This window comes from Uranotaenia lowii, chromosome 2, assembly GCF_029784155.1.
Source record: "Uranotaenia lowii strain MFRU-FL chromosome 2, ASM2978415v1, whole genome shotgun sequence".
NCBI classification, from domain to species: Eukaryota; Metazoa; Arthropoda; class Insecta; order Diptera; family Culicidae; genus Uranotaenia; species Uranotaenia lowii.
Window position 1 is genome coordinate 30,918,044 of NC_073692.1, and position 26,900 is coordinate 30,944,943.

The window sequence follows — 26,900 nt, forward strand, 5'->3', positions numbered from 1 at the left end:
ATTTGATATTTTTTTGGAAAACTCATACAGCCGAAAGAGCAAAACTTAAACTGTAAGAGATGAGAATTGTTTCACCTTTTGTATCTAAGATTTTTTCGAATTTTCGTTCTTATATATCTCTATTTTCCAATTTTGTGTAATGCAGATTGCATACAAGTTTATTTCATGTAAGTTTAAAAAAAATTATTCCAATTAATTGAAAATTTGAATAAATTTTTTTAAAAACCCACCTTCGTCTCGTGATGTTTCAAAATCAAGTGACAAAATAACAAAAATTCCAAATTTGTTTCAGCCTTATTACAGTTCAAATATTCTCATTGGAGGGCGCCCTTGCTTACCTTACCCGTATTTAAAAAAAAAAACAGGAACTGATTCCCTCACAAAAACAACACAGTTCTGACTAAAATCTATATTTGACTAAGCGGCAACAATGTGAAGAATGTGTGCTGTGTAGTTCTATTCCTGGCTTCCTAAGCGTTTTAAATGCCTACAATAGTGATGTTGTTTTTAATCTCAATCAGCTGATAACTGTATCGGCGCAAAGTAAACATATGGGCTGGTCAAGCAAACTGCGGGGAGAGCAACGAAAACGACGGTTTGTTCAAGTGTGGTAGAGTGGTGGACGCTACAACCAACGTATTTCCGCTTCAAGTGTAGAGATTTGGAAAGGGCATGTTCAGTGGAACTTGTTTTCTCACACTTGTTGTGGGAGACCCTGGTGGGTGTCACAAGTATGTACTGAAAAAGAACTGCAGGCGGTCTGGATTCTAGACCCAGAAAGCCGAACGGACCACTTATAGTAAAAGATACTTTGCTGCAGACGGACTCCATTGTTGTGGTTTAATTCGGATTACTTGGAATAAATTCAAGTAGAAATGAAATGGAATCTTTTGATTCCGTACTAGTGTTTCCGTTGAAATGACTAAAGAATGGCAATGAAATGACTGTATTATCGTACCTAATTGTAATTTTTTGGAATTAGAACAGATATAAATTAATGTTGAAAAACATGCGAAAAAATTATTAGTTTCAAATTACGATAATAGATTCATTTCAAGACCTAAGTTTCGCTGATTGAATGTTTGAGTCTGTACCCCTCACAGGGTTAAATTAGGATAAATATAGGTATGTCCATTAGACCGCTGCAAAAAATGACTTTTTGCTCCCATATGTTTTTTCGATGCCTTTTGGGTCACCAAGCATCAGTGTAAAATTTGAGATGATTTGGTTGATTCCTGAGTTAGCGCAACGCGTTTCAATTTTGTATGGAAATTTGTATGGGAGAAGAAATTTTTGCACATTAAATCATCCAAAAAATTCAAACAAGCTTGAAATGCAGTCGGTCTTTGATTTTTGGTTTCAACTATTCTTAAGCTTCATTTTTTTGCAAAAATAGCAAGCAGCTAATAATTTCATGAAAAAAGTTATAACCATTTCAAAATAAAAAATCTAAATCCAATGAAAAGTATTTAAAAATTGCGGATTTTGCTTGCTGGAGCTGTTAATGATAGTATGAAATGTTTTTGCAAAGGTAATATATGTAAATCATTAAATTCTCTGGCATTGCAAAGCAGTTTTTTGAGAATTTTTAATTTCCATCCTACGGTTACACAGCTGGCAAAAAAGCAGAAAAGAACGCAAAATTTTTAAAAAAATATTTTGAAAAATATTTGTTTTATAACATCGAATAACTTTTCTGGGGTATAAGTGTGCTTTATTCACATGAATAGTACTGCAAGAACCAATGAATATTTTTCATTCAAAGTTAAATTTTTTGGAACTGTCAGTACATCTCTAGCGATTTTTGAATGACAAATTTTGTTTTTCCAAACAAATTTCCATACAAAATTAAAAATCGTTGCGCTAATTCAGGACTGAATGGATCGCGTCCAAAATATTTATTGCTATTTCTGGCAGCAAAAACAACCAAAAAAAGTTATGGGAGGTGTAAAAATTAAAGCCAAATGATTCAGAAGTGCATCAAACGTCGAGATCTGTTATTATCTTGAAAAAAAAATGGTTTTGGCCAAAATTCGATTTTCTGGAACTTCTCGGAAAACCGGCCGTTTTTCAGAAAACCGACCAAGCTCCAGAACGTCGGATGATATCTAAGTAGTCGGCGAAACTGGAAAGACGTAATTGACAGAAGGTCCGAAAATTTTTCAAATTTTTAAAGTTTGTGCGAATTTTTATTTGTGCTACAACTAAACAACGGTAACTGGAAGGGTCCTAAGGTCCGAACCGATCGAACAACACAAATGGCGGTGTTGAAGGTACAAGGAATTGATACTGAATATCTCAGAAGTCCGAAAGGTTACTAAACAACATATAAAAGCTAAGTATTAATTTTGTTATACCCAGATCATTTCTATTACAGTGCCTTCTATGTAAAAGAATCTTATTCCCTGTATTAATCATTCGTTTGCTTTCAACAAGTAGGATTTGGAATCTCAACGAAAATGCCACAGTCAAATTGATCATACATTTGAAGCATAAGTGAGTTTTTCGAATATGATTTGTTTTGAACTATCAATGTTTTGCGATTGAAGATAGAACATCACTTGTTCAAACTGTTAGTCAGTTGAAAAAAATGATTCAAAAAATTATGGAACTGGGTGCTGCAAACAAATTTAATAATCCCGTTTCTACTAAAGGTTAGCAAGCCAGTGTATCCCACGACTGTTGAATTAATAATGTTGTTGTATCAATGATCATCAGGATTGAGGAACCATAATACATTATAGATTTTTACCTCCAAGAATGAAATTGCGCAAACATGGACAGAAACGGTAACCCAAATTTAAGTAATATTCGTTAGATAAAGTATCAAATTATGGTGCCATAATTAAAGTTATTAGAAAAAATTGAACATAGAACAATAAAAAAAAAATCGAGTATCGTAAGATTTTGTTACAAAAATAGAAGGAGTGCGCGTCAAGCCGTTTACAATTTTTTAAAGGATATTTAAAATCGCTACTTTGATAAAACGGCCTACATGATACCCGTTCGAACATAATTTTTTGCATTTTTTGTTTTTTTTTTTCGTTTTATAGTGCAGACGTAATAGTCTTATACTTGGAATTATTATAGAAAGAAACTGAATAAATTATATGAAATCTCGGTGAGGATTAAATACCAAGCACTAACTAACTCTTCTTCCGTAAACTATTTTGTTGAGGTGAAGTTTAGACAGAGAAATATAAATAATCATCATCAATTCAAAATATATTATAACGATACTTCAAAATTAATACAGGAAATAACATGAAAAATTTATTCTAAGTAGAACTTCTTCTAACTAGAATTCTAACTAGAAGAACTTCTAACTAGAATTCTAACTAGTGTGATCAACTGATCACACTAGTCAAAAGTGCTCCTGATCATATCCTTTCACCCATACTTCGAAAAACAATTTTTTTGCTAGGATTCAGAGGTGACCTCGGTCCTCAAGCACAATATTGATCTTTCATCCCTTCCTCTCTTTTCCCAACTATCTTTTGACTACTAGGACGTGGCCGGCGCCGTTATTGATGTTCAAAGAGAGAGCATCAGTTTTGTGCAAAGAGAATGAGCTGCTATTCCCAAGCACCATTCTTTTGACCTTTGTACAAAATTGATGGCCTCGGTCAATCACGGAGTAGCAACCATTGGCGATGTGGAACTAGTTCTACTGAGCCACGCCAGCGATCATGGAACTCGAAATGTAGTTATCTTTATTGACATTGAATTTAGGAAAAAATCTAAACATCCATTGCTCAAAAATTGTATGAAACATTTCGGATTCAATGATTCAAGGTGGATGTGAGTAGTCAAATAAGCTAAGCTAAGCTAAACCGACTAAGCTCCAGAACGTCGATTTTATTCAATTTTTCCATCGAGAGTATCGAGATTTATGCATTTTTGAGTCGTTTGGCATCAAAATTTAAATTTTGATTTTCCAAATTGCCTTTGGTCCCTTATTTGGTTAATTTTTAGGGTGAAAAAATTGAAACTTTGAGCGCTTTGAGGCACCCCTAAATCAAGTACGGTTGAGCTGAAATTTTACACAGGTCAGTTTTTTGGGTCAATCTACAAAATGTATAAGATCTGTTCTCAAAATTCGATCATGAAATTTTTTCCATACATCCATTGCCATTCCGGGAATAAATGGTCCCTTTGCTGTATTGAGGTTGTTCAGAGATGAAATGTTGCAACTTCGCAAATCAAAATACTAGCTTCGCACAAAAAGGCTTGGGAAACAATGCACTTAGTAGTAGGTGACCCTACTTTGAACCTAAATAGAGCCTATTTTTGTCCGAAAATTTCGAATTCTAAATAATTCATTTCGCTGGAAAAGTATTAGGCTACTCTATGCAAACAATGAAATCTTATTTTTCCTTAAGCCTACTATATAGCTTTTGTCATTAAAAGTAATGTTCAACGTTTTTGAAAATGGTCTCTTCAATGGTAAAATTGACAGCTCAGTTAGTGAGGTGCATATTGAGAAATCAGAATGAGTTAGAAAAAATAACGTTTTTCAACTGTCTAAGCCAAAGTTCAAAGGGATACCACTGTGATGAATTTGATCCATACTGCTTATTTTTCGAAATTCGAAGTTGAATGAGTGCAAATCGATTTAAAAGATTTGTAAAACAACTCCCATTAATTATATTTGTCAAAACAGAATTTTTAAAGATTTATCATTAACATTTGCGTGAGATGTAATGGAAAAATCTGGTACAAAAGGCAAATAACCCCTTAAAGCTCACCAATCTTCCAGGTTATTGTGCAATGATTTTCGTGCGATCAAACAAGAGATGAAAAGAAGAAAAAAATCAAATCTGTGCCACACAAATGATTCGATAATGCCGGGAACCTGACTCTCAGCCGGCACAGGGGTGAAGGTAAAACTTAAGCATCTTTCTCTGTGATCAAACTGCAGCTAGCAAAACGGGCTGACGGTTTTTCTGGGTCTGTTACGACGACGGCGATCAGTCAGTAAGACAGTCAATCACCTGGCGCTGACACACTTTAATTTGGAAGAAGGCTCTAATAACGATACGGCATGCAGTTCGGAATGCCTACGCTACAGTCCCAGAAGTGCTAATTTCGGTTTTGAGCAGTCCTAGTGAGTTTATTTGAACATCCACCTCTGATTGTGGGGTTTAACTTTTTTTAAGTTTTAAAAAATAATGCTGAAGTTAAAATGACCAGACATTAAAAAAAACATTCGCGAATTCTTTCAAACACGTCTTTAATTTTCAATATCCATAATTATGAACGGCGACTCATTTGCTGGTTCAACGAAATCGACAGTTTAAGTTCTATTTTTAAATTTAACCGGTTAGTCCTCTCCCGAGCTGGCTTTGGAGGCTGGTCTGTTATGCTAGCTTGGATGTTTCTGTTTTATCGCAACGTAGTTTGAGGGCAACAAACAAACCTCATAGCATAGCTGTCGCAAACTGACTTACTTTTTTTTTGTTGTTCGTGCAACCATGATGTTATGTATCCGAAAAAAAATAAAATTCTTAGACTATAATCATTTAGAATCCGAGCAGTTACAAACGCGTGTAATTTAAAATCTATTTTTTTTTTTCGGAAAACTTTCTATGAAGGAAGTGAGGTATTAATATGACATTTATATAAAGAAAATATCGTTGATTACTAGAAATACTCATGACACCTCTCTTTTATTTCATCATCATGTCCGATCTATTTTTTTACCACTGTTTGGTGATTTTTGTAGTCTGTCTCCGACAGAATTAATTCCGTTTATTGACGGGAAACTGTCCTCGACAGGACTCAACTGTAAAATGTTTATTTCAAATTTAGATTTCTGACAATGCATATGGATATCGAGTTTTACTACTTACAAATAGTTCCCCTTAGCTATTGCCTGTATCTAGCGAGTGCTACGTCGGATTACAGAGGCTAATACCTGAACAAATTTCCTTTAATAAGTTTGAGACAACAACTTCACTAGGAAATAAACTTACTTGCGACAAATCGGATCGCCTAATTTTTGTCCGGAAACTCTAACGCAAATGCGTTGCCTTTTTAAGCTGATGAATCGCAGATTCCTAAGAAAACCAACGCATGAATACAATGCAATTGAATGATTATACAAGAGGAACTTACTCGTAGAGAAGAATATCCAGGCTAGTCTGGTGATTACGATTTAACTCAACTTAAATGCGATTCAATTTAAAAGATTGAAAAACTCTCGAACACGTTACCACGAGTTTCCGAAATACAATAATTTTCCGTTATCTTTCCATCTGACGTTTACCGCTTTTTTCCTACACGCTCAAACTGGAAACCCAATTTGTGGGCTATAATCCCACGCAACAACCACATAAGCAGAACCTTTGCAAAATCACTATTTTACATAAAAAAAACCAATTCGAATCTGATAAGAACCTTTTTACGAGTAGGCATCTCGAAGAATTTGACTACTTTAATTCGACTTTTACATGAATTTCAGAAGAGAAATTGTTTGCTGGTTTTCTACAAGACTTTTCAACCATTTGGGCCGAAATTTTTTTTAGAAAAAGTCGAAGTTCATGAGTTTTCAAGTCAACAATGAAGGATTTCTGAGGTGATTGTACAACAATATTTTTATGATATCCTTTTGCATTTTGGAAAGTACCCAAAATGTTTCTTCTGCTACTATAAAGCAGTTGGCTTGAATTTTCGGCAAATTGATCCCAGACAAGTCATCGGAAAATAGTTTATCATTTGATACCACTTCGAAACCCTTGTGAGTGTCATCACTAAGCTAATCACTATGTCTGATAAAGTTGCTCTACACACTCTACTCCATAAAGTATTTAATTGAATAAACCAACTCAGAGAAATTGTTAGACACATGTCTGCAATAGTTTTAAGTGGAAAGATACAGAAGGGTCTTTTATACTACCGGACACTTAAGGTTTTTAGCAATAACTTCAAAATTATATTTTTTAAAATTTTGGTTCCTCGTCTGATTCGAAGATTATTAATATTGTGAAATCATTTTATGTTAGTTTCCACTCATTTCCAAAAGTGTTGTCTATGGCCCGACACTACGAATTACTTCACCAAAGTTGTCACCAATGGCACAAAAACGTGGCGAATGACTGAAATCACTTGCATAGTTAGGTCTTGTGAGTATGGGTTTTTGAATATTCAACATTCTATGAAGCGTTTCATTAAAAAAGAGTCACAATCTAATCAGAATAAAATATTTGTTTCGAAAAAGCTAGAAAAAAAAGGTTTTTGACCGGACAGCCAAATTCAAAGTTTCTCAGTGGACCAAAATATTTTGATTTTTGAGTCCTTGTCTTCTGCTTACCATTTGAGGGTGGCATAGAGATGAAAAAATGAAAGGTTCAAGTGAAAGTTATGTTTAATTTGAAATATTTTCTTGCCCGCTCATAGACAACAATATGAATGACAAATCAATTTTTTTTATTTTCTTAATATTTCGTTTAAACTTACATTTTTTATTATGTACATACATCTTATCGAAGGATAACCCACAAACGATGACGTTTATAAGCAATTCACATTTTACAAGCTGAAAAAACTGACTTCAATACAAATGCAAAGTTGAGCACAACTTGAGGCGTTCCTCTCCGTATTAAGGACTGTATTCGAAAAAAATCAACACTTTCATTTGTGAATAACTTTTAAACGGATTGATAAAAAATGGATGAAATTGTCAGTAATACTGCCTAGTAATCAGGGATGCCATTCTCTGCCGAGAAAAACGGAGAACGGAGAATAAAACACCCCCGTGCGATAACCGCAATTCACCCGGGTGAGATTTTTTGTTCCTCTCCACAGTTGATTCGCACCCCGGTTTCGAAAGCCACACACACCTAATTCCAATAGCTCCGGCGTGCGACAATTTGTCACTGTAGAGCACCCCGGTGACAACACAGGACCGACTGGTTTAAGCCACGAAAAAGCAAAGACAAAAACAAACACGATGGTGTGCATAATAATAGCATCAACAAACGATGAATGTTTCGGGCGAGTGGTTCAGCTTCGTATGTATTGGTAAACGCAACAAGCCAAGCCAGCTGCCGTCGCTGTCGCTCTCCGTGGTGAAAACATTTTTTCACTATAGTGTGTGTTCGCTCTGTCGTGTTGATTAACAGATTCTCTACAGAGGTTTGGCTAAAAATCTCTGCGGTGCGTTTCAGTGAATCTCTACCGAGAATCGAAAACCGAGCACGTCGGTGATTCTCGTTAGAGAAATGGCAAGCCTGCTAGTAATGTAATATTATCATGTGCAAGATTTTACGATCTGTCTAGTAGTTTTTGAGACAGCGTATAATGAATGAATTCATTGACCAAATTTTTTTTAACAGGATCGTGAAATATCTAGGAAAGTCCCTTTGAGAGACCCCAAAACATTTGAAAATCAACTATGCGACCAAAACTTATGTGGCAATTTGTTTTAAAAGTCCTAGAAGATCGAACAGTGAGCTACAATTCGAACAAAAGTAAGAATGATAAATTCCATGAAGGTTGTGGAAGTGAGGGGTTTAACAAAGCGTCATCCGAACCGTTCAATTGGAGAAGTGGTAAAGCAGGTCAATAACGGACTTATTGATAAAAAAGCTATCTATCAATAAAATAAACAAAATACGGTGGTTAAATCGTGCGCCAAATGGTAAACCCGTGAAGGACATCGATACGAACTTTCTAGAGGGCACTTGGTGAATCTCCTGTCAGAGATTTTTCATTGAAAAGCCTTGCCTAAATTTTCCTGAGAAGAATAAGAAGTAAAAAAAAATAAAAATATATACATCAGTGCTAAATTTGGCTGACGATCTGTGGAAGGTGCAAATCGATAAGTGGTACATAACTATTGGCACAATTAGCGGCCAAATATACCAAAAAATGCCTACAAAAGCGACCGTTTTCCTTCAATGACACTTTCAAAGGCTTTTCAAAGTTAAAACTCTGTTTTGGTTGGATCTGGAATCGTGCCATAAAGCAATTATGGCAACTGTGATTAAGTGATAAAAAGTTTATAATGTTGTTTTCTTGCAGAAGGTCGACAATCTGCTAAATTTGGCACAAATTCGATAAAATTGAAAATTTTGAATTATTTCAATTTTCAAGCTCCAGGAAATGAAAAACGCCAACAAAAAGCCTTGAATTAGAAAAAAAACGGTAGTTCATAGTGTGAAATATAGATGGCGCATACGCTGCCAAACATTTAAGTGAATAAACTTATTCATTATACGTAATCACAAAAACTACTTGATAGATCGTAACAGAATTTTACACATGTATACAATACATTACTAGGTTACTGGAAATTTCATCAATTTTCATCCATCCCCTCTAAAGGTAATCACGAATGAAAATATTGAATTTTTTCGAGGCCCTAATACTCAAACATACACGAGCTCAGAGAAAAATGAGAGTGTGTATGTGTTAGCAAATATAATTGAAACCAATATTCACCACACTTATTTTCTACATACAATGAGAAGGCGACATTATCAGCATCTTCTAGCGGACAAAATGGGAGCACTTATTCGAGAAATTCGTCTAACTTGTGAATAGCGTGTATTTCGGACTCGGCTTGATCAGGGATGCCAGTTATAATAAATAAAATTATTTATTAATATTCTTTCACCATAAAAATTTTGGTGAATCAACAAACAAACAAAAAGAGGTTTGAGATAATATCTCCAATTCATACTTGTAAATATTTCAGAACAAAATATGGAACGGAGTAAATAATTTCAATTACCTACACAGCAAAAAATTTCTAAAAGTATACGGAATCTAAAACACGCGTGATCTATTTTTTCTCAAGTATAATCAAAAAAAGATGTAATTTTCCACTCCTTTTGATGTAATTTTAGACTGTTCTCAAAAAGCGAATAGGAATAAATTGTTTTGCTATAATTTTACATTCCGTGATGTAAAAATAAAGCGACCAATGAAATTTATATCGCAAGCAGTGTAATATTATATCGATATAATCTGTTGATTTAAAATTGAATGAAATTGTTTGTTTGTTGTTTTTTTGTATACCATTTGCCAGTCGAGTCATTCTTCGGAAACCGAACGTCTTCGTTTCAATACGCAGCTTAATCATCTCTATACATAGCTAAAGTGGTAAATTTCTAAAGTAAAATACAAACGAATGATGTTATAAAAATTAATTATTTGTTTCTCGATTACAGCGACGGCAGATGTTGCACTGGCAGGGATCCGGAATATTGCCAGGAGAGGAATTTGCGTGAACAATCCGAGGCATTTGTGAGCAAAAATCCCTCCTGACCCGGCAGTGACCGGTATTAATGGACCATGACTGTCCGGAACGAAATTTTGTTTGGTTTCCCCAGTGAGCGGTTAAAATATCAGCAGAATATGAATATATTCGTATTCTACCGTGCCCCAGCCTGGCGGTGCTCGTGATGGTGGGTGTTCTTTGGTTTTTCTTTACTATTTAGGTTTTTTTTAATAAATGTTTAATAATAGCAAACTGTAGTGTAGTTTTCTTCTCAAGACTCATAATATTTCAATATTTCATAAAAATTGCAAATATCCCGAGGAATATCTAAAATTTTACATCGCTGTGTATTTTTACACGACAGTAAGCTGTTCTCTTTTCGTGCATCGTTTATAGTCTAAATTTACACGGCTCAATGTAATGATGATGTAAATTTAGATTGAAAACGATGTTCCGTTTTCGTGCATCGTTTTCAATCTAAAATTACACGAATTTTTCTTGCTGTGTATGATTATTTCAAAAGATTAATTTGAATCGTCATAAAGTGTTTTTTTAATATAAAGATTTGAAATTCAATCGGTCAAAATAGAAAAAACTGTGACCTGTTTATAAAATTTTTGATAACTAAAAATTAAGGAAAAAAATATTTACGTATCTGTAGAAATATCGTTATTTTTTCTATACTAGATGACGGGTTTCGCTTTTCAATTTGGCAAAAAAAATGGGTTTCGTATGACGGTTCGTATGAAAAGATGGTATTGTTATTATCTCATGCTAGATGCAGGGTGGCCACCCATTCGGGAAAAACGGGAATTTTTTCATAAAGTCGGGAATTTTTGGCTCAGTGAAAGTCTATTCAATGAAGTTTGGTTGAAAGTCGAAACAAGTGGAAATAGATTGACTGGTGATATTTTTTTTTCTTCCCAATTGACTTCTACCAGGTCAAAACGAATCCTCCTGCCGAGCTGGATCGGTTTCGATTAGTTTGAACTTGCTTCATTGAACAACAAAAGGATGTTACCGGACAATCTGGCTGTCCTAATCGAATAGAAATGGGAAGAACAAAAATAAGCTATTTTATTCCACACGGTATTGCTCCCTATTTTTTAAATGAAGTTTTCAATTTACTTCAGAATTGCAGCGAGTTAGTATTAGGATTTGACGAAACGTTAATGGCGTAAAGTGTTCCATGGAGAGTCCAGCAGTAAATTGGAGAATGCTCAAGGAACTAACTAGCGAGGTTTAAGAACTTGTTTCGAATCCGGCGTACGAGATTCTCACCATTCGACTTCACACTGTACATCAAGATTGCCGAAAAAAATTCTGTGTTTTGACGAAAATAAATTCTGACTTTCTGTGATTTTACCTAAAAATTCTGTGACCGTTTTCTGTGATGCTTTTTCCCGAGGGATTGCACTACCCTTCTAAGCAAGATTGTCCCATGTGGAAAAACGAGCAAGCGAGAAAAACGCGATTGAAATTTTGATCTGTTTTTCGGATTTTCGTTAAATTTATGGCTCTTCCGCAACTTTCATGCATATTATTTTTGTAGTTGGTCAATTTACATAGGAATCTATACTTACTTTATGATTTTTTTTTTGCTCAAAGCAGAGGATAATCGTCAAAAACGCTTCGTGTGACACTTTTGCGTAGAATATGAGCGTGTGTTTTTTTGTTTCTATGGAAAAACTGTCACACGAGCTCTTTTTTCTTCTTTGTTATTGTGCGGGAACGAGAAGAATTTTAAATTGTTCCGGAAAAAAATATAATTGAGCGTTCAAAACTATAGATAAGATGAGTGCATTATTGATACTGAAGGTTTACGGTTTGGAGTTAAGTTTAGAGAACAGTGACAGACAGTAATGACGATTTCCTCGGATACAATGACACCGAAATCAGGATTGGATCAGAACGGTTCTTAAAATGTTTTTCTAAGTTTAAGGATGATCCGAATGAATCCGATTCATGTTTTTTTTTTAAATTTTTTTAGAACTATGACAGAAATAGTCGAGGAAGATTCTACGCGGAAGGGCAATATTGCGCATCGATTAATTGTTTTCCTGTGGATGTCGGAAGCATTGCCATAACCATATTAGCCGGGATGATCGAGCTCATTTGAATAACACATTCTGGAGCTTCGATAACGTAGGCCAAAAAATCCGTATCCGTAAATGTGCTTATTATGAGGAACCAAAAATAAGACAAAATGATGGATCTTAACCGGAAGTGGAAAAAAAAGCTTTCACTGAAGTGACCCCCTCTCCCTTGTCCATCCCTGTGAGCTTCATTCACAAAAAAAAAAATACATTTAACGTTCAACATTACAGTACAATGTGTCACTTAAGCGGTTCTTAGGAATTATGTTACAGTCGAGTGGTTTTTGAAGAGTTTTTCTCAGTGGGACATTCTTGCGTAGAATCATAAACATAGAGACAACCACCTAGATGAAAATTTCGTAGATGTTCAGAACAAAGTATACTTTTTTGTGTTTGTATTCGAAAGATAACACCATAATAAGCAGTTTCCAGCAAAAAAGTGAAAATGACCCAAAAGTCACATGGGACATTCTTGCGTAGAACGGCAGTGCAGTGGAGATAGAATTCTTTGCATTTGGAACGGTAATGATCAAAATTCCACAACTGCTTAACAAATCTAACAATCTGCAACAATTTGCATCAATTAGCACATTTTCACTCTCTCTGAGCACCGGTTTCTCTCATTTTAACTTAAACCTTCTAATTTCTCTAACAAATCGCAACATATTACCGCAAATTCAATCATTGGCTATCCATTAATTTCATTCAAAAGTCATGCCAAATTGCGTCTTTTTTACATTTTACTTAAGAAAAATCAATTGACAGTACCAGTTTTATCATATTTTTCTAATTCAAGATAATTATCTAAAATGTATATGGAAACAAAAATTTCGAAGAAACGGTCATTATTGTGAAATTCTGTGAAATCTGTGAATATTTCTAAAATCCTGTGTTCTGTGACACAGATTCTGTGATGAAAATTGGCTAAAAATTCCGTGAAATTAGAGATTTTTCTGTGACTTCGGCAACATTGCTGTACATAACTCGTTCAAGGAGGGACTGAGGAAAAGTGAATGGAATTTGGATGAATTTTTGAGGGCGTTGTATAGCTTTTCAAAAATATTCCACTTAGAAGGGCAGATTATACGGCAGTAACGGGTTCACCATATCCGTTAAATTTTGTGACGTTCGGTGGGTGGAAAATGAACGTGCTGCCAAAATGCTACCGTACCTCAAACGGTTTGTCGACGAAGTAATAAAAAACAAGAGAATAAAAAGATTAAGGAAAACCATTCAAATTTTAAGCGGAGTTTTCCATCGATTTCCCGGTCGAAGGTATTCGACATTGTTGCTAAAGCTGTAGGTGATAATTTGCTGGGACCAAAATTGAGTTTTTTTTGTTACGGCCGCTTCAACTGTTGAGTTCTTTTTACGCGAGTATCAGACAGAAGCCGTGATGGTTCTATTTCTCTTCGATGATTTAACCGGGCTTGTAAGAGCATTGATGGAGAAAGTTGTAAAGCCTGAACGACTAAACGTAAAATCAAAAACACTTATCGGAATTGAACTCTCGAAAATAAATCTTCTACCTCCTGGAAGCGTAGAAATTGAATTCTCAACTAAATCGGCAATTAAGAAAGCAAAAGAATCTGGACATGTTTCCAGTTAATCCAGTATGCCCGCAATTCTCACTCGAGATATGTCGAGTCCTTAAAAGCAAAAAAATGGAGGAAAATCTGAAAAAAAAACTATAGCGAAACGGATGCGAGAGCAGAAAAGAAGTCTAAGGAACTGGAGGCGAAAAATTTGAAGGTGCTTTCCGACGCTTAGAGAGAGACAAGCTTGATGGACGAAAAAAATATATGACATACAAATAAAATAAAAATGATAATCTAACATATTACCCATTTTCTTTTGTTTAACATTTTCGAATCGAGTGACATAGTCAAAAAAATTAAAAAAAATCCTGGTTATCAATCTAATGCTTTGTAGGTGAATTGGTAAACAAAACTGAAACAAAAACCATTTAAAGATCACCACTAAAAGAAAGCTTAATCGATTTTCGTTTACATGGTTTCAAAAATAAATATTCGGAAATTTGATTGGTTCTCTGTTGTATAAAACCGGGAATTTCGTGAGACTATGCGGGAAAAAACGGGAAAAATGCGGGAAATCAAAAATTGATTTTGAGTGGCCACCCTGTAGATGTTTCTTATTAGTTTTCAAACAAATTGGTTTATCATTATCAAACTATGAAGTTTGTTAGATCATTTATCAAATCCAGATCTTAGATCAAAGGATATTATACGGAGCTTTTATCCAGCAATGACATGACAAAAATCTCTTTTTAAATGTTTATAATTAATGAATTGATAAAAAAAATCAAAGCTTACAAATCGTTTCCGAAGTGCCAGTGCTCCAAAACTAAAAAAATAAAAACAAAAGGCTAGCAATTAATAGCAATTAAAATCTGTGCTGGCGGATTTTATCGTGAATGTCGTAATTCAATATATATTTTGATATTTATGAAGTCATAATAAATAAGCACAATAAGCACAAATGCTTGACCTTAAATTTTTTGAGTAACAAAGTAACAACATTCTTTTTTCATTCTTTCTTTTTTCAAAACTTTGCGCTAAATTGCGATGTTGAAGGTTTGGATAACGTTTTAAGAATTTTCGCTATTTGTAATTTATATTTATTCAAAAAGTACATTTTACTTCCGACTTTTCGATATGCTAAGGCCACACTTTTTGCGATTGTCAATTGCAAAGCAGGACACCTGGCATCTTTGATCAAAGCTCCGAAAAAAATTAAAGTGTAATACTTCCATTTATGTCGCCAGATAGCGCTATTCATGTCTCCCGTTTTCTCGTTAAGTGGTGTATATCGGTTCTAGTATATCTGGTGTTAGCTTATCTTCTCCTCTTTTCGCTAGTTTTTTTTGTTTTGTTTCTGTTTGTCCAGTTTTGCTCAAAATGCCGTCGAAACAATAAGCTTTTTGGGAGCGCGTATTCTATGAACTGCATCAAAATCTCTGCAAAAAGTATACAGTACAACATTTTAAAAGTGAAAATGTGTCGGCTCCTACCATGGCCGTAGAAACGGGGGGGGGGGAGGGTTTGGGGGTTTAACCCCCCCCCCCCCCCCCCCCATGTAGGTCCAAAAATGACAAGAAATTTTTTTTTTACTAAACATAAAATTTGAGATTTCTAATCAAATGTTGATTAACTACTAGAATTATTCAAGAGTAACAATAGTGTAACAATCTCTACTCCAAACCCTCGAAATCTCATTCTAGGATCACGATTCTACAACAGTTTTTCAAAAAAAATTTCACTTGTTGATAGTAATTGAGTCCCAAATATTGAATCTCAATAAAGTTAGACTAATATTAACAGATTGTCCAGATTTTGACCAGAATTTCTCACTCTATTTTCAAAATCAAACGAAAATTTCAATCCTCAGAACTATGTATATTGCGTCCAAATAATTTTTTTAAACAAATTTTGTCAAAATAAACATAAGATTTTTTGGAAGCCAGATTCTTCTGATGATTCTGAATCGGCTGATGGGTGTCGAAAAATTAAAAACAGTTTCCCATGTGTTTTTCTTCTTGATTCTAATGGAATAATGCCGAAATTTTCCAGCATATTCTCCAGTTTTTTGGAAATATTTTAGGATAAAATTTTCTAGATTTGCCCAGCCCGGATACTTGCAGAAAATTATCAAGTAAGTATCCAGTTTATTGTTCTTGATTTTCAGTTTGGATCATCATTGGTATAGAATCCTGCTTCGAACCTTGGTGTTGTATTTCAATCTAAAATGTAATCAATTTTCCACATTCGAAACTCATAATTTCTGAATATGAAAAGAAAATATTTAAAATTCGAACCATTTTGAAGGTTTGGACCTGAAATTTCTACCCTAAATTAATATTCAGAGTTGAAACATAAGAAAATTTCATGAGTTCAGAATTGAAAAATGTGAAACAATTTCATCTTGTACAATTTTATTTGAATTTATAAGTTCAATATATGAAAAAAAAATCATATTGAAAATCATAAATTTAAAATCAAGTAAAAGATTTCCGGTAAAGGGTTCTGATACAAATTTCGCTTGGTTTAAAATTCATAGGATTTCTTATCTGAAATTAATTTCAGAAATGATTCAGGTTTTGAATTTGGGTTCAAAATGCAAAATTCAGACTTGGAACTAAAGTTTAAGGTTTGTTTCAGATAAAGCTCAAATTTAAGTTTTAAAATCAATATTTGAATATCAATTTTGAAATTCAATTAAGGATTCAATTTGAAAGAAATCCCGGTTTCATAATTTTAATTCTTGATTTAAAATTAAAATTCTTGATTCAAGTAAAGTCAGTTTAGAAACAAAAACTTGCTGAAAATCACATAAAAAAATAAGATCTGGATTAATTTAAAAGAATTTGTTTTTTTGAAAAATATAGATTTAAGTTGTGAGAACTTAAATTACAGGTAAAAATTCAGCTGAAAATTTTATTAAACTTTATTTACATATGTTTAAGATTCTTCAAATTCAAAGGTTCTAACAAAAATTTTAAATTTTAATTGATTAAACAAGATTAGAAAATAAACCTTATTTGAACCGTAAACCTATTTTTTGTTATTATTTCTGTATATTTGTATATTTGATACATTTTCACCCATGCTTGTGGCTCAAATGAATTAGCTTGCGAATGTAAGTGAGTAATACATGTTTTTTTTCTGAATAGCGTTCAAAATCCCTTTTTTTGTTTCTGTATTCGATGTTCACTCTTGAGCTCGAACTCACGGAAATCAGCTCAGGAGACAACTGGTTCACCAACTGAGGTATATCACAAGTCTCCATATTTGTTGAAGCTTTATGAAGAAATAGGCACTTATGGAACTTATTTTCAGGAAGAAATATCTTATAATGCAAAATAACTTTAACCTGAATTATTTGTACTTAGAACATATACATTTTTCCACTTGTGTATGCATTGTTCAAGCATGATGCATGAACCGGTTCTTCCTACGGCCCTGGCTCCTACTGTTAACCATATCCCAAAGTCCCCAAAAACTACTCGCAAGCAAGGTATTAGCAGACCAGCGAAAATTTTGGACGCAAAAGGACTTCGTTCTCTTTCTCGTGCCTTCGATAACAAGGATTCACTGAGCCAACGGGATGCCCCCAAATAGTTCAATTGTTCTCACCGGTACGTTGGCAAGACATTGAAAAAAGTTGGATATAAGTGCCAAAACAAGAGCCCCAGAATACACTGAGGATCAGATTTCGACTCTTAAATCTCAATGTCGCTGGATGATAAAAAATTATTAAATTATATTCCGGGAAATGTTTTGTTTTGGACGACGAAAGTTACTTCCATCTTTCTAAAACGCACATCCGCAAACGATCGATTCCATTCCAGGGATAGTTCTACTACATCTCCGCACATTAAATACAAGTTCAAACATAAGTTTGAACAGAAAATGATGCTGTACATCGCCATTTCCGAGAGAGGTATTTCTAAGCCATGGTTCAAGCCGTCTGGTTTGACTATCAATCAAGATGAAGAAAATTTGGATGCCGTTTCTACAATACGTGTTTTGGCCGGATAAAACGTCACCGCATTATGCCAAAAAAAACACAATCCTCCCTGAATACCCATTCGATCCCATATATTTGTACACAAGAACCACCATCAGTGTCGCCAAATCGAAGATTTTTTCGGAACTTTTAGCTCCTTGGTCTACAAAAATAATTTGAGAGCCAAAAACTGTAAACAATTGATTGGTAGCATCAAGAGATGTATTCACAAAGTAGGCCGTACAACGCCCCTGTTCCGATATCAAACGGAAGCTTCGGCGAACAGCCGGTTATGGATCATTTTCAACAGTTCACAAATTTTATTTCAACAATGGACAATGTACCTTCTTCAAGCACACTTGACTTTTTTTACAGCTTGAAAGAGCAAATTCCAAAATTTTAGTTGCCAACAATCATTCGGCCAAAAACCTTCGGTTGTTTTTCCTATTTAGCCGAACGTCCATCGATCTGTTAGCCCACTCGGCCAAGCGGTCTTGGGCATTTCGGGAATTTGCATCAGTATAAAAGTCTTGTTCCATTTATTTGCAGGTTATAACATTTAAATCTACAAGCTGTTTTTAAACTGTGTATACTACACGATTCACGATAAATAACGTTAATTTGAATGCAATTTAAAAAAAAAAATGAACGAACAATGATAACGCCTTTTTCGGCGCAATTTAGGCAACCATCAATTGCCGAACAACATTATAAAATTGTTCTTTTCTCTACTGATAAACTGTACTGGCGCCGATCGGATTATTCGTGCTTTGCGAAGAGTGCCTCTATAACAAGTGCCGTTTTGTCGCTTGATTGTCGAATGGCTAGCTGCTAGCTTGAGTTGTCTCGCCAGGAGATCATAAACATCAAGAAGGTGGTAAAAAAGAACACACATTCTCCGACCGTATACCATAAGCCTAAAATGGGCCTGGAACGACTTCTTGACTGTATGAGCGAGCTGACCAGAATAAATTCAAGGTCAAAAGCGATTGGTGCCAAACATTTGCGCAGCAACATTTTGAACTTCGTGGTCGTTGGTTGGGTTCTCTTCCATAAGAATATTTGGCCAACGATTCTTGAAAGAAATGAGAATTGAAAATTTTCCAAAAAAAAAATATGACGAAATTCTTAGTTTAAAAGTTTGTGTCCCTCATGCACGTGACATGTCCGGTAACAACAGTTCCTAACCCAATTTTGCAAGTACAATTAACATTTCAAATCATGGCAATTGCAATTGTGGTCTGCCGGTGGAGGCCAAAACGAAGTGTGAATTGTTGAGAAAACACTGAGACTTTCTAGAAACAGAAAAACGTAACACAGTGTCCCCCCTTCAATTGTCGTCTGTCGATTTAGCGGTGGTGGTTGGCGTAAACTGTTGGCAGCGCTTTGTGCAAATCAGCAATGCCCACGTCACTAACTGTACGGGTTCGAGAGAAGAACACGACAGTTCAGTTATCAACAACCAACGGCAAAGGCAAACGAGAGACGGGGATTGTTTGTTGTTGACGTTTAGGGACACGTAGCCGTACAACCTCTTGGTTATAAACAAATACTACTCATCACATCACCCATCGTGTGTATACTAACTAAGTAGAATAGTGAGTGGCCAACAGGGAAAATACCAATAACATATTCGAATGAACTACTCGCACTTTTCTGTTTCAGTGACGCGCCTGAGTGTTCACTCTACAAGAAAGTGTCTGTGAATGTAATCTAGCGCCATTATTCGGTGTTTGTTTTGATCTTCATTTTCGTACTTGACAGTGAAGAGTAAATTCCGATAGTAATTTTGTTTGAAAACAGACCACAAAAAAAAGAATAGTTGCAAATGATATGATGGGAACAACGGAATAGATTCCACTGTTATTCGAAAACCAACCCGCACCGTCTCTTATATATGATGTGATGAGCGCTGAAAGTCAAGTGTTAATGAACTATGGGATTTTTTCCGCTTTAAGTAGATACCGTAGGAAGAGGTGATATCGGTAATGCGGGTTTCCTAATCCATGTAAATAACCTTATAAGTAAATTTCCTTAAATAAAACAAAATGTTCACATAACACAACATTGAAAAAAAAACACTGCCATGAAAATCTAAAGATACATTCTAAATGTTTTGCAAGTTTTCTTGTACAGTTTCAGGATGATCAATGTGATTTCTTAGGTTACGCTTCAAATGTTGGAAAGGTCTGTGTCCTTGTACATCACCTGGACATTGTTTACGACAAACCAGTGGTGGACTGCAATGTCAAGACAAAAACAGGAGAAAAAGTCTTTTTGGATGGAAGGTACAAAGCTTCACTATAATCGTCATCAATTTGAAAAGTTTTCGAGTCGTGCAAAACGAACAACAATTAAAGCTGAACAGAAGATTCGGTTCTACTCAACTCCAAGATCCTTTACAGATCCTTGTGGAGCACATCTCTCAGATTTAAGCTTTTTTTTATGTCAGATTTAAGCTTTTTCCAGATTTAAGCTTTCATCTCCTATGTTCTCAAGGCAAAAAAAGCCTAAATCTGTAGAAAAAAGCTTAAAAACGAGATTCACTTAAACTTAGCAAATAGATGTTGGTCACACGACACATAGACAAATTTTATATCATTGCAGGGGTCTGGCTTTCAAGGAATCCTTTGTCTTGTTAAGCGAATGGGAATGGGAATAGATTCCTGTTTTTTGCTCTTCTTATGTACGTGTGTATGTAAGGCAGGCGCCTTACATACACACATACATTTGCTTGCAGCCGGGCAGACCCCTGCAATGATATAGGATTTGTCTATGTATCGTGTGACCAACATCTATTTGCTAAGTGTTAGTGAATCTCGTTTTTAAGCTTTTTCCCTCAGATTCAAGCTTTTTTGCCTTGAGAGCATAGGCAAAAATAATAGATTCAAAGATACCTTGCTCTTAAAATTTTTCATATATGTAAATGCCAACGGACAATCCTTTAACAAACCTTACACCATTGACCATCTACTGACAGAAAAGGTCAACATTTCTCGATAATTGAATTTTTCACTTGTACAGTCCGTACCCTTCGGGGGGCTAAACTACCCCTCCGGGGGGCTAAACTACCCCTCCGGGGGGCTTAAAGTGCACTCTAATATGCACATGAGGGTTTTGAGAGATGAGAAATTGATTCCAGGTATTGAATTTTGTGTCAGGGGTCGGCAAAAGGGGTCGTCCATATGAACTGTTCAGTGATTTTACTATATTGACGTTATTATGCAATGTATTGATATGAAAATTTGCACATGAGTGTTTTGAAGGACGAGCAATCGATTCCAGGTATTAAATTCAGGGTCAGGGGTCGTTGTGTCACATCGTTGTGCCGACTCCAGAAACCACTCTAGGCTAGAAGTTTCAGCTCAAATGACCTGTGATCGATTTTTGGAGCTCATTCATACTAACGTTTCTTCTCTGAAACATTTCCTGAAGTCAGGATAAAGAAGTGAAATTTTGTGGGTCACGTCACTCGACTCGCAGAATAACCCCCATTGTTTTGATTATACATACATCGGATTATAATGAAAATTTGCACATGGGAGTTTTACAGCACATGTAATTGATTTCAAACTTTCTATTGGACGACAGAAAAAGGGGTTGTCCACATTTACTGTTTAATGTTTTTGCAATAATTTATGTTTTATTATGAATGAGATCCAGACAAAAATTCATCGACGGGTGTTTTACAAAACGGATAATTGATTTATGAATTAAAATTTTTAATCAGACGAAAATTAGATCATAATTTTGTTGTTATGCATCCAAAAAACAATCGTTGAGATTGATATTGCTATTAAGGGTTTTGATGATGTGGCCAGATTTTTATTTTGAATGGGATTTGATTGATTTATGTAACCATACATATTTTTTCACAAGGCCCAAGGTAGTTTAATTCATTCAGATGCTAATAAATATTTTCTAGTTTTGTTTATCATATTTTATCTTTTTAAAGCTTGTTTGATTTTACTTTATCATGTTTTAATCGTACCTAGTTTTATCTTGTTTCACCTTATTTACCTTTCTATATCTTGGATTATCCTGTTGACCAAGAAATTCAAATTCTACCTGTAAAGGGTGATACGGTCAAAATTTGGTCAATATCAACTTGACGTATTTCTTTCAATTTTGCATTCAAAAAACTAAACACCCCTCATTTTGAAGGTGTGTGTGTGTAGAATGTTGCTCCTATTTGGATTTTGGAATTCACTCTTCAGTTTTCAAAATGCCGTCCAAGGAAGAAGAGCAGCGTGTCAAAATTTTGCTAGCGCATCGCGAAAATCCGAGCTACTCGCACGCAAAGCTGGCAAAATCGCTAAAAGTTGCCAAATCAACCGTTACAAATGTAATTAAGGTGTTTGGGGATCGATTGTCGACAGCCAGGAAGTCTGGATCGGGAGGAAATCGAAAACCGGAAGCCGCTGAGACGACAAAGAGAGTTGCGGGTAGTTTCAAGCGAAACCCTTACCTCTCTCTCCGAGATGCCGCAAATACGCTGGGTGTATCGTCTACAACCGTGCATCGAGTCAAAAAACGAGCCGGACTATCGACTTACAAGAAGGTAGTGACTCCAAATCGCGATGATAAACAAAATACGACGGCCAAAGCGCGATCCTGGAGGCTGTACACGACGATGCTGACCAAGTTTGACTGCGTGGTAATGGACGACGAAACCTGCGTCAAAGCCGACTACAAGCAGCTTCCGGGACAGGAGTTTTATACGGCAAAAGGAAGGGTAAAGGTAGCAGATATTTTCAAGCACATGAAACTGTCAAAGTTCGCGAAGAAATATCTGGTTTGGCAAGCCATCTGTACCTGTGGCTTGAAAAGCAGCATTTTCATAGCTTCCGGGACTGTCAACCAAGAAATTTAAAGAAATTTACGTGAAAGAGCGTTTGAATAAACGTCTGCTGCCTTTTCTGAAGAAACACGGTTGTTCCGTACTGTTTTGGCCGGATTTTGCATCTTGCCATTACGGTAAAAAGGCCATGGAGTGTTACGCCGCCAACAACGTGCAGGTGGTTCCCAAGGACAAGAACCCTCCCAACACGCCAGAGCTCCGCCCAATTGAGAAATACTGGGCTATTGTCAAGCGGAACCTAAAGAAGACCAAAAAAACTGCTAAGGACGAGCAGCAGTTCAAGGCAAACTGGCTTTCTGCGGCGAAGAAGGTGGACAAGGTGGCTGTACAAAATCTGATTGCAGGGGTTAAGCGTAAGGCCCGGCAATACGGATTCGGAAAAGCGGAAGCCTAACTGAATATTTTTCCTGAATTTTATACTAATTAAACTTGAAAAAGAAATTTAATTTGATTTTTCAAATACACGATTTCACCGATTTACACGCGTTTTCCCTTGACCAAATTTTGACCGTATCACCCTTTAGCCCGATCATTAGTACTGTGACTACAATAATTTCACGGGGAAGATTTTATACACTGTAATGAGTTATCTGAACCTTTTATTTATTTAGACTACTTAAATAAAAACTTTTCGCTTATCGGGTCCATATTTCAGTGATATTTCACAAAGCCGTTTCGAATTCCACACCTCTCATAAAATGTGCCGGCAATCAAAAGTACAATAGTTTTCTGAGCAACTCCTATGTGCTTTATAAATCTCATTTGACAGCTTAAAGTTTCGGCTTTCAACCACCAGTCACAAACCGCAAAACGTGTTTCGTTGTTTTCGTTTCAACTTTATTAGCGCCTGTTATGGCAAGTTTGAACAATGCCTTTTCCATCTCGCTATATATTTCGCGTATCGTTTTCCTATCCATCTTTGAAAAAAGTTTTAATTACTTATATCACCAAATGCGTCGTTCTATGGGCGATAAGAAAAATTGCTCTGGTTTCGCGTTTCCAGTTTTTTTTTCTCAGAATAAACTCGATACCCCCGAGAAAGACCGGGTTCCGCCTACGCAATTACTTAACACGTCCACTTAGTCCAAACAGACAGACGCGTCATCAGCTACTCTGCACACATTCTTCAATTGAACGGGCTTTCAGTAAAGAATTTTATTCTCTTCTCGTGCCAGCATACATCTGTCTGTTATCATATTGATCGAAACAATCTTGCAGGGTGGCAGCTTACTTACAATTGTTTTTATATTGTCCATTCGGTAATTGAAGTGAAGTGAAATATGAATGTTCCAATGTTGGAGCCAATGATGATCAGTGGTTGATCAAGTGTCAGCTTTTACAACACAATGTGCATTCTGCGAACTTCCGAATGGCTCAGAACTATGCAGCTTATTAGTGACGCTGGTGTAAAGAAAAGACTTGAACGATTACCTTAGAGCTACAATCTGTGATGTACTTACGACTGGGGCATTCCTAAGCTAATTACCGTGAAGTTCCTCCGATTTGACATTCTATGTCCATGTCTGTTCAATGCTCGCAGTTTATCTGTATCTAGTGCTGGTTGTCTACGTTGAATGGTTCCTGTTGATGAAGCTGTTCAATTTTCTGCTGAAGCGAGCGGTCAAAATGAAGAAGTTAGCCGTTTTGCTTACTTTCTGCTGGGTTCTACTGGTGTCACAGATTCTGGCCCTGACCAGCCTTTACTACGATGGGTAAGTTTGAGCAATGAGTTATAAGTATACTAAATGGCAGGCTGCAAAATCTTGAAATTACTGGACATTATTGAAACTTTTCACGAGTTTTTCTTAGTACAGTTGATCCCCTTTTCTTATTTTCATAATTTCTTTTTGGGAAAATTTAGCAACTCGCCGCCCTCAGGATTTTCAGCGTATAATTTCAAGTTTATATGCTCCAAAAATTAGAAAGATACATGAATTCGTAGATGAACTAGAAGCATTTTCATGAGACTAAAGAAAAAGTGAAATTATAGGAGACTTCATCCTTAATTCATTGCCCTGACCCTAGGCAAAAATCTTGTAAACACCGAAGATAAAAGGTCCGTTAACTTTTTTTGCCATAATAGTTCTCATTTCACAGTTGTAAGTATCAGACAAAGAGAATTCTAAAAATCGTTGCATACCTTAAGGCGCAATTTTCAAGTTTTTAGATTAATGCAGTATTTTTGGTCACACGGAAAATAAAAAAAAGGTTAAATTTACCGAGAAGCGAGGTGATTTTTTTCCATCCAGCTTTCGCGGTAAATTTTAGTTTTTTTTTATTCAACTAGCAAAAAGGTTAGTTTCACCTTTTTTTTTTAAATTCATCTAGCAAAAAGGTTAATTTTACCTTAGCATTCACCTAGCAAAAAAGTAAAAAATACCGTTTTCCTATTCACTAATTTAAAATGTAAATGTTAGTTTGTCCTTAAAAAATATCATTCAAAAATTGGTATTTACTTGAGATAATTAGGAATTTTTACCTTATATTTACTTAAAATGTATCACCGTGTTTAAAAAAAAAGTTGAGGCAAGTCCTTTCTTCACCAGGCTAATGTAGGCTTGCCAGATACTTTCAGAAAAAAGCGGGACATTTCTCGAAAAAAAGCGGGACACGGCGGAAGAAAAGCGGGACATTTAAGAAAATAAAAAAAAAAGCCTAATTGTGTAGCCAAACTTATACGTTAACCATCAGCCAAAGTTGATCATAGAAAGTACCCTAAGGTTTTTTTTTCAACGCAGAATGATTTTGCTCAGTTTTTCTCACATGACTTCTATTTACAGTGATTTATGCCATATGCACCCTTTTTTCCATGGTTTTCGCAAATTAACACGTTATTTATTTCAAGTTCAATATTTCAAGTCGAACGTGTGAACGGCGGATTTGATACCGTGCTAAAAACCATTGTGTAGTTTTTGTAAAAATTAGTTTTTTTTTGGTAATTTGATCAAAAGTTTGGAAACATAAAAAAAAACCTCCATCTTTATATACTTTGGACAATTGAGTCGAAAAAGGTGGTGTACAATATTTGAAAATTTAACTAAGATTCAGGCGAAAAAGTTTATCTCTATAATTCTATAATTTATAATTATCTGGAGGCAACTTTAACAATATTTTTTTCATACATTGGTTTACATGCTGCAAGAACACTTAACTGAATCAGAATCTTACTATAATGCTAAGAGCATAAGATTTATTGTCTACCATAAGCTATGAAAAAGGATTTGAAAGATTTTCTGTTTATCATAGAATTCAAATTGAGACTTAAGTTTGATTTTTTACGGTGTCAGTTAGTTAACTTTGTAAAAGTTTTCCAAGAAAAAAGCGGGACCGCGGGACATTCAACAAAAAAGCAGGACATGTCCAGCTTTTGCGGGACGGATGACAACCCTAGGCTAATGGCAATTCGGCTTTGGGTTCTTCTGAGCCATCATGGCCGCTGAATCATTCATGCCCTTCTCCGTTCGATTAATCCGGTCAGGTCCGGCCTTTCCGGAATAATATCTGAAGGATGACGTGGAATACACCTCGAAGCTCTGTGGGCCAAAGTAAAGTATTAAGACGAGAACCAGCACAACCAAATGATACCTAAAAAAGCACTTACCATTCTGTTCCAATTTTCACCTATTGTGCACGGAGCAAAACTTGTTCCTGGATAACAAAACAGCTTAACCCCCTTAACCTCAATAAACGGGTTCGCAAATAGTTACTTTTTTCTAGGTGAATTGTACTTTTTTATTCAGCTCCATTCAGGTTATCTTCACCTCGTTACGAGGCTCGGGGTAAGATTTACCTTTTTTGGATTCACCTTTTTCCCAGTGAATTGTACCTTTTTTTCCAGCTCGATTCAGGTAAACTTTACCTCACTGTGAGGTGAGTTTCACCTCGAAAAGACATAAGCCTTGTAAGCGCCAGATGACACTTCCAATGAGGTTTCATAGATTGTTCGCGTTAAATGTAAATTTTGTTTATTTGTAGTATATCGCAGTGAGTGTCATTTGTTAAAGCAGTCCCCAGATGATTAAGCCCCCTGCTGTCAGACACATACACCGACCAAGCTTAGGAACTTGACCACCAGATGGCCGTCAGCTGAACCCGTTGGTAGCAGATAGCTAACGATAATTACAACGTCGACAAAAATCTACTCGAAAAGCAAGAGCGCCAAGGCGAGGGCAACGACCTGAATGATAGGTGA

At 35.6% G+C, this 26,900-nt stretch overlaps 1 protein-coding gene and 1 long non-coding RNA gene across 4 annotated transcripts in view; one reads left to right on the forward strand and one right to left on the reverse strand.

Annotated features, from left to right (window-relative positions):
• The window catches only part of LOC129743763 (uncharacterized), a 50,346-nt gene that overhangs the window by 10,962 nt on the left and 12,484 nt on the right, over positions 1 to 26,900 (forward strand). The window contains exon 2 of one of the 3 annotated variants that reach the window (XM_055735909.1): positions 23,927 to 24,420. The exons of the other annotated variants lie outside the window; for them this stretch is intronic. Coding sequence (XP_055591884.1) covers positions 24,239 to 24,420 — 182 coding nt within the window. The 5' untranslated portion in view covers positions 23,927 to 24,238. The remainder of the gene's footprint in view (positions 1 to 23,926; positions 24,421 to 26,900) is intronic. 3 annotated transcript variants of the gene reach the window in all.
• LOC129743765 (uncharacterized) lies at positions 5,663 to 6,205 on the reverse strand. Its single transcript, XR_008736677.1, has 3 exons — positions 5,976 to 6,205; positions 5,853 to 5,917; positions 5,663 to 5,785 (listed from the first exon to the last, which is right to left on the reverse strand). It is a non-coding gene; the product is annotated as an uncharacterized LOC129743765 (long non-coding RNA).